We start from the raw sequence: 12396 nt of genomic DNA on the forward strand, positions 1-12396 counted from the left end.
CTCATGATGTCTCATTTTGTTCCAGTCTACAGACTCCCAACAGGAACTTTGCCAACACCAGTCATTTATCACCACCTATTCCGTATTCTGAAAACTTTGGAACTCTGCTCTCCATTCACATCAGTTTTTACCCCTAAATAATAATATGCAATACGTCTCCGTTTGTGTCCTAGTCCTTTTTTGTCCCGTGTGCTAAAAAGCTGAACAGTTTAAATGAAATTGCACATTTGGAATCATAAATCATCAGCTGAAAGGGTTCTGGAATGTGGACGATCTCCGGGAGGGCCAACAGGTATTACATTTTTAAAACTGACAAAATCCCTTTAACAATGACCCCATTTTTCCATCTTTTCACAATTGAGGGGAAAAAAATTCCAGTCTCTAAAGAAATCCTACCCAGAAGCATGCACATTGCAATGGCTTTACATGAAGTCAGAAATGTTTTGTATGTTTTTGCAATTCACGAATATCTGGCTTGCCACCTGTCATGGTCTATATCACCAGTTCTTTGGCTTTTGTATAGGAAAGGGAGTACTACATGTAGTTCTGGGAGTCATGAAATCATACACAATTTATGGATTTGGAAATATGAGTCATCGGTGCTGTAATTTTCTTCTTTCAAATAAATCACAAAGAGAAACTGACTAGGTGCAATAATATTTTTTTAAAAGCTGAACAAGGAAATTGACTGGAGTGAGGTTGAACCTGCGACCTCCAGATTTCCATTCTGGTGCTCTACCAACTGAGCCATCCAGCCCTGTATCGGCAATTTTTATTTTTTTCTTCTTAAAAACACCTTTTTTTCATATTCTTAATAACTTTTGTTGAGATTGAGCAAACTGACGCAGTGGTATTTTGTGTAAACTTACAGCAAAATTGCAATTGTGAAACTGTGAAATTGTGCTGAAAAAAATATCGGGGAAGAAGAGAGATTGCTTTGTGCAAGGTTGCAAGGATCTTGGCGTGATTACTGCTTGAAAGTCCTTGATTTCACATAGCTACATGAAAGAGCAATCTCTTATGTCAACTTTCATGATCTTGCCTATGGATTTATTGGATCATAAATATAGGTTTAACCTTGATGCATGTCTGAAGATTACAGATCATTTTGCTGAAATGTTGCAAAGATGCAGTGAAACGTGACAGTATGAACTGAGTGAAGAACGGAAACCATCTGATGTTCTCATGTACGTGATCTTGCCGATTCAATTCCAACAGCCCACATGCCACCTGCCCCTGACTTTTGTGAATATAATTCACCCACGCTTTCTTAATATGGCTATGGGGGAAAATCTGTGAACCCGTAAAGGAAACCATAGGAGTGTGCTGTTCTGAAAGGGGAGGGGGTCCTAATATAGTTGAGCATCATGAGCATGCTTTACCTTTATGTACTGCAATACAATGAAATGGCCAAGCTGCTACAGAGGTTGCAGTTGTAAAATACTTTTGAGGTTGTTAATTTATACTGCGTGTAGTTTAGTGATGCTTATTTTGGTAAAGATGGGAGCAAGATGTAACCTTTCAAGTCTTATGGCTTCCATATGCAAAAGTCTTGCCAAGAATAAACCCTATCACAGTTTGTATTCTGTTGAGTACTCTTCTGTAGACCTATCAGTAGCGCACTCCAAGAAACTGTCACACAGCCTTTCCAAACACAATTCCCTGACCCCTTTGAGAAATATTAGTTAAGGCCCCTAGCCTCTACCATTCCCCCTTCTTTTGTCTCTCTGCAAATTTACAGTTCCCCTGGTCCATTGTTCCAAGGCTGACATGCTGAATAGTCCCCATTGTGACTGGCGGCTTTTGTTAGCTTTTGTCCCCGGGACACCTTTGGTGGTCACAAGAGCTTTTCTTTTTTTTCTTTTTCTTTTTTGGTCGACCCGCTTGTTTGCTTTTTCCAAGTGGATTTGCAGCCTTGTGTGAGCGTGTTCGCGACAGCTTGCTGTTTGGTTGGTGTTGGGTTTATATTTAAAGGGACACTTGCGATTGCTCAAATTAACTCAAGTTAGAAGCACTACAATCTACATAGAAGAACAAAAAGAAGGGATAGAAGAAACAAAAAAAATCAGAACAAAAACAAAGGCTTTACTGCAACAACATGTCAGCAGAAAAGCCAAAGAAAAAAAAAAGCGTATGTGTTGGTCCACAAAATGAGGCATTGAATCATGATTGAATATAAGCTGCATCTTTAAAACTTTGTCAACTGGTAAATTTTACTTTATTTTTCGTTAAACTGGGAACCTTTTGGTATTGAGAACCCTCAGAGACCATTGACATTGTACCAAACGTGTTGCCTTTCATTCAGCGTATTTGCTTTGTGTGTTGTGCTGGTTGTAGTGCCACTCTGGACGATCAATTTTTTTTTGCTCTCCCAGGTATTTGCACAAATTATCGAGAGCAACAACAAAAAATTGGTTCCCCTTGGCACCGTCACTCATTTGCTTTCTAAAAGAGTTTCTTGCCATAAAATCAACTGCGGAAACATATTGGAGAAATTTAGTTTGTCAAAATTAGGAGTTGATCTCGGTAAAATTTAGTAAAGAAAAGAAGTCACTTGAGAAGTTCACAACAAGATGTTTTGCAAGAATAAATTTTGCAGGAATCTCTACAAATTGTGTGCAAATGAGCTGTTTGATAAAGGGTCTTTAACCCTAACTGCCCTGAATCCTTCAAAATCCTTTTTGCAAATTGGAGGAATTTGCAGGATTGAGGTTACATGGCAAAAGTGCGTTGCTGATTTCGTAGGACGCACTGTGTCAAGGTCTTGGGCCGGACCTTGTGTTGTTTATGCTCAGCCGTGCATAAATTTAGTCCTTGATTATACTTGACATCCTCCGCACTGCTCCAGGATGTCACTGCCTCTGCCTCAGCCTAGTGACAGTCATAGCCGGAGGATTTTGCAGGATTCAGGCAGTGGTCATCCCTCCATGGACCATATTCAAGAAATAGCGGAGGAATTTGCAGGATTGAGGCTATATGCTATTTTTCCATGAGGCCAAGTGGAGGATTTTGCAGGATTGAGGCTACATCCTAGCAAAAAGGCCTAGGGAGTTAGGGTTAATAAAGGACTGGTTTTAAGACACAAAACTGTTTTGAATTCACCAAAAATGCTTATGAATTTATATCGAATGCGTACATTTTTGTTTCCAGACTTTTCTTTGAAATATATGATGCAACATTTCCTCCCAACATTCCAACCCTTTGTGCTAAGTGTTGAACATTCCTCACTTCCAAATCAGTCACTGGGAGACCAAGCTCATTGTCGCCAAGAAACCCCCCCCCCCCCCCCCAGATCTGGCCCTAAAAGCAGGCCCCTGTCAGACCGTCCCATTGCTAGGCAGAGACGCTAAGCCTAGACTCGAACCCACGCAAATGCCAACGGAAATGAACAAACACAAAAAAACTAGAATGTACACAAAAGTGGGCTGTTTTGATTGACAGGAAACAGTGTGCTTGGGTTGGAGGGGGGGGGGGGGTGGAGGGAGTTATTAACGTTTGTTCAATCCATCCAATCCACCACAGCTGCAAAGCTATTCTTCCGAAGCATGCGACATTTTCGAACTTCCCTTTCAATGCCATTGAAAAATGAAATCACTGCGGAATTTCCTGTTCAGTTGGAATCTCCAAGTTTTTCCCTCAGCACTTAGTAAACCTATTCTGTTGCGCAATTTCTGACGAAATAGTGCCTCGCATTTCCTGAAAGCTAGTAAATAGCTCAGTCAACTGTGGTTTCACCCAAGATTGCTCAAGAAACACAATTTTTCGGTCTTTTTTTTTTGTATCTGAGCCTGGCATTACCCGTTTCCTCTAAAGATCAATGGGTTTGTTTTTGTGGATCCAAGTCTGGATCTGCGATCAAAAACAAGACTTTCACTCAGCGAGGGTGGCAGACCAGGGGTTAGGTAACTAAACATAGGACACGCAAGTACTGACAGGCAAGGGGGGGGGGGGGCTTGTGTCTTGAATAATTGATGGGAGGGCCTGACTTATTGGTGCAAAACACTGCGGCAAGGTTTGGGAGTTTTAACTTCTCCTGCTCGGCCCGCTGGTGTGTGAAAGATGCTGGCATTTAATCAATGTCTGGGACTTGTTTGGTTTGTGCTGAGGTGTTACAGGATTAGGAGGGATTAGGAAGGATTAAGGCAGCTTGAGTTTTCCCCAAGGAAGTCAAAATTGTTTCGATCGGTTTCTTTTTTTGTACCTATCCTTGTTTTGTTTAAAGTGAAAAAGTTGTAAATAAAAGATATTTTGTTAGTTTTTAATCATTTGTGATATGCCAAATTGTAGGATAAAAATGACATAAACTTGCAGAAAAGACCGATTTCCAAAGCGGATCTTGTCACCTTGACTTGCAGTTTGTCGCAAAGTTAATATTGAAGGACTTTCTGGACGAGTACAATGCATGCCAAGTGAATCAATGGACTGTGCAGCACCTCATTATATCACTGTCCCCTGCGTCTATTTCATGAAAAGAAGCAGCGTTTCCTCAGTGTCCAGTCAAATATTGATTTCAGACTAAGTCCTGTCATTGCTTTGATATGCCATTAAAGAAGCACGGCACTTGTTGATTGCTCTCTTAACAGTACATAGTAATTGCTAGCAATACTGGTTCACAGCTTAGCAGTGTATCTGTCCACCCCCACACCCCCCTCCATCCCCCTCACTCTCTCCCCACCCCCTTCCCCCTTCTTCAACAACCACCCTAAGAAAAGAGAAAGCGGAAGAAAGAGGAGAATGCATATCCAAAACATGTTTACTTCATTCAATCATCTCTGCAGTGATCCTTCTTTTTTAACACAATGTTATAAATAGGAGGGGGGAAAAACAACCTCAGAACACCAAGGAATTACTTTCTTGTTTTCCCGATAGTGTACGTCAGGTCCCTTGTGTGACTTTCCTTTGGTCCCTTGTCAAATCTGGAGTCTGTTTTTTGTAGCCCCAATTGCACGCAAGTCACAAATTGCTGGGACTCCAGCTTGTCTGTTTAGCAATTGGAAAAACAGTAACTTGCAATCAGACTTGGGCCTGGCTGTCCAACCGGACGTAAAAACACATAGATTTAGATTAACATTGTGGAGTTCTTTAGTTTGTTGTTCGGAATTCCTCAATGCATATAGGAAGTAATTGGATGTATTGCATGCGTTAAGATCTTATCTCTTTTATAAATCATACAAAGTCTCCACTTGCAATCAGGCCAGACTGCACAGTATTATCACAACCTCCAACGTTTTCCTTTTGCGTTGTCAGTGAGACTGACGCTGAACTTGAAAAACAGCGTGTCGTCCGACCACGCTCCTGTCCCCATCTCTGTCATTGTAATAAAGAAATCTTTCACAAGGCCTTGAGGTTTTACTTCTTAAGTCCAGTCACTCCTAGCGTGTCCTTAGACGTGCTGGGTGTAAGGTCAGCGGTCTGGTACCAATAAAATAACCTGCATGGTGCCATCCATTCAGTGTGTTTGGTTGTGTGGTTCCTGTCTCCTTGTTGACTGAGGGTCCTGTTAGGATTTGTATTTTTCATCGGTCTATTCTTGGAAGCACTGTGGGTAGGGAAAGCGGGGAGGGGGCAGTGCTGGTTTGTCATTTCTTGGAGATCAATTTTAATACATGCGCATGACCTCAAGTGTTCCCTTTGCATGAACAATTTTGTTTTTACATGAAGGGTGATACAAAAATTTGAAGCCATTAGAAGCAAGGTGTGCTTTATTTCATTGTTGCATAATCGTACATTCATTAGATGAAAACAACAAAATTAAAAAAAAAAATTACAGAAATTGACATGAAGAATTTTGAAGAAAATCAAATTTGAAAGTAATGTCCCTCTCATCTTTCTATGAGTAAAACTGCTTTGCTTTTAAAGGTCTGGCTGTTGAAATTTGCTAAGGTTATCAAGTCGGTGGAAGTCGTTAGCTCAATCCCAAATTGCTATTAAACGCCTCATAATTTTCTCACAAGGCAAAACAGGTTTGGCCATAAAGCCCAATCGGAAATATCCCTGCTCAGCCTCAAACTTGACAGATAACGACCCTGAAACGATTATGAACCAGCGTAAAACCAACCAGCCATAAAATAATACCCCCACACCTGGGTAGTTTGCGACCATTTCCTCGGTACCCAGCCTGTGTCGGTCCCACTAAGTTCAAGGTCTGGTCGTTTTATTGTTTTTGTGCCGAGCATATGCTGCGGATCATAAATCACAGCAATTTTGTTGTTTACCGGGGTCTGTGTCTCTGATTTTTGTTCGGAGCAACTCTGGGGAAAGGTGGCTGGGGGTTCATTGGGGGAGGTGTCAGGGTGTTGATTTTATTAGTTCCTGCTGGGGAAAGGTTTGTTGTCTCTTTTGTTGTTACCAGATTTTTTGGGGGGGGGGGGTTGGGGGAGGGATGCATAGGTGTGATGATGTTGCTCTTTGTGTCAGGGCTGTTGTTTTAGAATGATCCAGGCTTTAGTGTTTGTTTTGGTTTGTATTTTGGGGAAAGTGATTTTTAGTTACTTGCAGATGGAGCACATTGTGGAAACGCACACTGCAAAAAAAAAATACCCCGAATAGCCTGTATTAGTTTGTTGAACAAAATGGCAGCATTGGTTATTCCATTCATGCAGGTTTTGAAAACAACTACCCGAAATAATACTAATATTGATGCCATGGAACATTTGCATCAGACAGTCATTATTAGAATGAAGTGAAATTGACTGCGCTCTCCAACCACCAAATTACACTGTCAAATGCTCTCCAATGAAGTGGATTCAGTTTTACTTTTCCCCATGTATTGGTCGTGTGCAAAGGCTTTAGTTGGAGCCTTCAATTGGCAATGACGTGCCCAGAGTGTGCTGTCAAAGTGTCAAGCCTCAGTCACCCCCTGTTATTTCACACACTGCAGTGATAAACTCTGACACCGCAACTTCCATATAGTCTGCAGTTCATTTCATGTCTGTCTTTTAGCAATACATTTAGTTAATGGGCTCTGCGCGCAAATACCCCCTCAATGGTTCAAAGAGAGAGAGAGGCCACTGGAACTGATTGCGCGAATGCATTACTTTCGGCGCCTGACGCTGACCCAAAAATGCCACTGTTTGTGCTAATCTTTCAAATAAGTCATGCGCGTACTTCACGCCACACTACATGTAAAACATACATGTAGTTCATGTTCCCCCAGTGGAACTTTCGAAAGAAGCGCCATTTACTGTTCGTGCATCGAGGCCATATGAATAACAGGCATGCAACTTGTCCGCGGATCCGCTGGTTTCCTCCTTTTTTACTTCTCATGAATGCCATTACAAATTGAAAAACACTGTACAAAGTCTTGTGTGGTTTGGAGTTTCCTTGTTTTTTTTTCTAAATTCCCAGTTGCATGCCTGGTATAAGCTTCTTGTTAACATTTGTTGAAATTAAGGAAAAGCAGAAAAATCGACTCAAAAGCTCAACATTGAAAACTGTCGTACAGTATCATGAATATGATTTCCAGATGTACCCAAATGATAATTGTAAACAATGACTAGTGTGTGTATAATAAGACAGAAACAAAACCACAGTAAAATGTCTCGCCCATGGACCGTAAACTCAAAACAAACTGTGACTCATTTCGCAAAACGGACCAATGAATAAATGCACAACATTGAACAGCAGTCACTGGAGAGAGTTCACTAATATGACATAAAGTCTGGGTATCATAAGCACCCCAGCAGCTAGACCTTGAAACTCATTGTAATGAATCTTTATTAAATTCTAGTCGGGCCCATCCAGCCACATCCATTTCTATTCCTTAATTGCCCATGTGTGAGTCGTATCTAAAAAGAGAAGGAAAAAACGGGCTTCACAGGCTGGAGCTAGTTTTTTATTGAAGAAGGCACACGCTGGCAGCGAAACCCAAGACTCAAGTTCATCATTTGCTGGGTTTGAGTATGAAACCGAGATGGCGGCCTCCCTCTAGCAAACTGCCGGGGGTAATTAGCATGACTCCCACCACACACCTGTCTGTCTTACTCTGTTTTTTCCCCGTTTTTTCCCCCTGTCGCTTTATTTTTTACTTTGGTTTGCGAGAAGAGATGTTTTACAGCCAGACGTGACAATGTCCGACAGGCCTTTAGGCTCATTGTGGAGAAACACGCCTTTGTTTGGTCTCGGTTGTGTTAATAGTAGACAAGGGCACTAGGTTGAGGGAATTTGAAATGAAGGAAGAATGGTTGAACCTGGTTACTTTTGAAATCAGATGTGGGGAGGGGAGTGAGCGAAACGGTACATGTCATCGAAATTGACTTGTACTTTCATAAACAACTGTATTGAGAAGAATATTGCGCATGAGTGGGCTAAAATGAAAGTGAAACATTTTCCAGGGAAGTTGTTTAAATTTACTGTAGCATCACGTGTGTCTGGTTCCATTAAGTTTGTTTTCTCTTGTGGAAATGTATTAAGTCTCGAAATTTATTTGGAAAAAAAAAATTGGACAGAAAAAATACATAAACATTAACCCCAGTATCGCTATTAGAAAATATGTTGATGTGCATAGTACATATACTGTACATACATGTACAAAAATGTGTACATTGCTTTATGTTTATCTCAGGTTTAATTAAATGTGATTCCAGTTTTCGATGTTTAACTTTTCTATTTGTTTTAATTCAAAACTTCATTACCCATTTAAAAACTACATGTATTAAATATTGGTTTGAAATGAATTTCTCTGAACATCAAAAAAGCATAGATTTCAATACAGTGCAGAATTGTTTAATTGCCCATTGTCTAGAACTTAATGAATTCAAATATGGATGCTTGCATACAATTGTATGCATTGTAAAATATGCAAATTTGAACTCGTTAACATGTCATTGACCAGGGATTTAACACAGCCGGGCAAGGCAGAACACACACACAAGCTTTCCAAGAATGCAGCTTTCATCACGATGACTCAGTACCACTGTACACATTGAACCAATCCTCTCCCATTAATGATTAACAAGTAGTGTTTGAACATCGCAACAGTCTCTCAACTCAGTCAACTGAGTGCGGCATTAATCATTACTGGCTATCAAATAGGAAAAAAAAACACCTGAAGTGCTGCAGTAGGTAAATTAATTGATATCTTTAAGTTTAAAACAACCTCATGATTTCCCGCACATTTTTATTGTCCCTTATGCAAATATTATGCAGCTCAGATCCAGAGATCAATAGGAGCCGCAATTCCAGACACTACAATCATCCGTCCTAATCATCATTTCAACTCCAAACCCACAGAAGTGTTCAATTGTCTCACCTTTGCTCCGATAACGCATATTTTGTTGTTGATCTTTCATCCATCAAGGTGATAATTTCAACACGACCCGGTTTACATACCAGTAGACACGTTTTGATTTGTTTGTGTATATTTGTACACGTATGCTTAAGCCGCATGTCATGCATGTCTGGAGATAATATCCGGGTAGCGTACTTGCCATGTATAGTTATTGATTGCACACTTAAGGCATCTATCTCCTAATGCCAATGAGTTACATAATCTTTGTTCCTGTAACGAGCTCGTTGTAATTACCATTACGATTAACCAGATTAACATTGATTACGTGTGTACCAAAGAGGGGATCGCAACACATAACCGGGTGAACTTTCACCCTACCGGTATTTTCTCGATCGAAGTACAATTGTAATGAATTCGCTGAATTAATCAATTCTCAGTACATGTATATCAGATTTCTTTGAATTTTAGAATAGCTGTTTTAAAATTCCTGGAAACAGTGAAACAAAATACATTAAGTATTAAAAGTAAATTTATATCTTTTTTTGTTTATTTGCATTTTTGCAGGTGTGATCACAACCACAGACAATGCATTGGACCGAGAAGATGAGGAATATCACACCTTAGAGGTATGGCACACCCAAATTTGTTAACCCTAACCCCTTGGCCCTTTTTGCTAGGAACCATCCTCAATCCTCCAAAATCCTCCAGATACTGCACTTATGTTCAAATGAAGGATGCCCACTGCCTCAATCCTTCAAAATCCTCCACCAGCCCTGCCTCTCGAAATTCATTCAGCCTCAATCCTCCAAAATCCTCCTCTTCTTCAAACACCATTGCAGCCTCAATCCTCCAACATCAACCGATATTGAATGTCCATGTGCCCTCAAGCCTCCACAATCCTCCAAAATTGTATGTTGCATTCAGCCTCAATCCTCCAAAATCCTCCAAAACCACCAAGAGGACTTTGAAGGATTAAGGGAGGTTAGGATAAATGAATATTCATGAATTTTATCGGTCTGTGAATATTCATTAGAATGAATGGATTAGCAGGGATCAGTCTGGTGTACAAACATTAATGAGCAAGCAAGACTAAAACAATGAAAAAGGCACATCAGCACATCTTCATGAATATTCATACATACCGGTATGAACTGCTTGTCTGAATAGAGGAGATATCCGTTGTAATATATAAATATAAACAAAAATCAAATTAAAAAATAAATTCCCTTTGGAATCTGAATGGTGTAAAGCGCCCTTTAATCAAATGAATCACGCTGCTTTCCTCAATGAAAACAATCCCTCGGTTTAAAAACACACGGCCTAAAAACAACACCACCAAAGCCCTACAATCTCAGCTCACGGTCAACAAATACTGTAGATTGCATTTAATGCCCATGCATCATGATGCACGGGACATCCCTCCTGTACAATCTAATGCAGGGTGTATATTCTCTTGAGAACATCTGCAGCAGGCATATTGATCTAGTATTTGGGCTGGACGTGACCGGTTATTTATTTTCTTATTTTCCTCAGCGGTTATTCCGAACCAGTAACGCTGAGATTGATTGAGATAGTGTATGGAGTGCACACTTCATTTGGGGGAAAGGTTACCAAATGACCTGCACGTACTGCCTCTCTTTATCTGACTCTTGTTATCACAAGATGATTGTTTGTAAAATAATAATAAAATAAAAAAGGGATATTTTTAATTTGGACTTTATAGAATATCATGTGTTTGAAGGTACCAGTAAGAAAGCCCCCAAAAAAGAAATGAATAAATAAATTTAAAAAAAATTTATTCTTTTTCACACCTAACGGTGTAGTTTAGGTCTGTGTTTGAATTGAACTTAAATCCTACAAAGATTCTCTGTTCACACTTTCTGGTTTTTTTTATATTTTGAACAACGGTCATACGTACTTTCTACACATGTGATCAGAAGATTTTCAGTGTGAACACGGTTAAAAATGCTGCAGTTTTGAAATTGTGTGATTGTGAATAGCTTGAAAACCTTAAGTTCTAAGACATTAATCTGATATAGAAGAATACACACCCTGCATGAAATTAACTGGAACATATGCTTAGCTTCGTCATGTGGTTTTGTCGTTTTATCGGTGAGTGAATACTCTTTTAATTTAGCACATCCATCTTTTTTTGGGGGGTGATATATTTGATAAATTGCTTACAAACGACCTACTACTCAACTGGGCCAGAGAGGGCAATGAAGCTTTCCATTCATACTCCCACATGGAATTGAAATTGATTGAGTGGAGTTTCTTTATTCAATATTATGATACCTCTAACTTGTAACCATTTGACTGGTTTGACAGTGTGATAAAATAGCATCATTATCAGGCACTGCAGTACATACCAGGCACAATTTTGTGGTACTGCTGATCTCACGATTTTCTGATAACATAAAACTACTTTTATTTCATTGAAAGCAGAAGCATGTAAGCACAACAAAGAGCAGGCTTTGTATAGATGCAGAATTTTCTCAGAATAGTGGCCCAAACATTTATAAAGTCAACCCTACCCTCCTCTAAAAAGTAATAATGCTCAGGGCAATTCAGCATCCGGCTTTAAAATTTGTCCCGAAACGTTCAGTTTTGTTGATTGTAGGTGATATTTGAAATTTGATTTTTTAACTTTCATGACTTCCATTTTCCCAATTTGCTGCATCACATGTATTGTTAAATAAGGCATTTGAATTGCAAATGAATCATTTAATATTAGTTCCTCATGTTCACTTAATTTGAGTCGTAATTTATTTTGCCTTCGGAATTTTGAAATCAGATGAAGCAACTGCCGACCTCAAACATCTCCATTTTCAAATCATTCTTAAAAAGAAATGATTCCTCCCGGATTTCATCACCCCCCCCCCCACTCCCAAGTTCCACTCAGTGAATTTATTCATTTAATAACCCACTGACGGATTGAAGCCAGCACCTTCTGTAATTTCCCCTGCGAGTGCTTTTCCAAATTGACGTATTTCTTGGCAGGATTGGAGTAATACTAGCCCTGAAGCGGGGATCGAGGTTTTATGTACCTAAGTTGAACCAGTAAACATGCATGTCGGTTGTATAAAAAATGCAGGACTTGTGAATTTTCTGGATGTAAGTTCTCATGATGTCTAAAATATTACGAGCTTTGAAGGCGTGGCTCTAAA

General features: G+C 39.8%; 1 protein-coding gene across 4 annotated transcripts in view; it reads left to right on the forward strand.

Moving 5' to 3' along the window:
* Positions 1 to 12396, forward strand: part of LOC119727667 (protocadherin Fat 1-like) — a 94209-nt gene that overhangs the window by 31833 nt on the left and 49980 nt on the right. For all 4 annotated transcript variants that reach the window (XM_038199659.1, XM_038199661.1, XM_038199660.1 and 1 more), the window contains exon 4: positions 9794 to 9855. In XM_038199659.1, coding sequence (XP_038055587.1) covers positions 9794 to 9855 — 62 coding nt within the window. The remainder of the gene's footprint in view (positions 1 to 9793; positions 9856 to 12396) is intronic.

Source organism: Patiria miniata, unplaced genomic scaffold, assembly GCF_015706575.1.
Source record: "Patiria miniata isolate m_02_andy unplaced genomic scaffold, ASM1570657v1 HiC_scaffold_20, whole genome shotgun sequence".
Lineage (NCBI taxonomy): Eukaryota > Metazoa > Echinodermata > Asteroidea > Valvatida > Asterinidae > Patiria > Patiria miniata.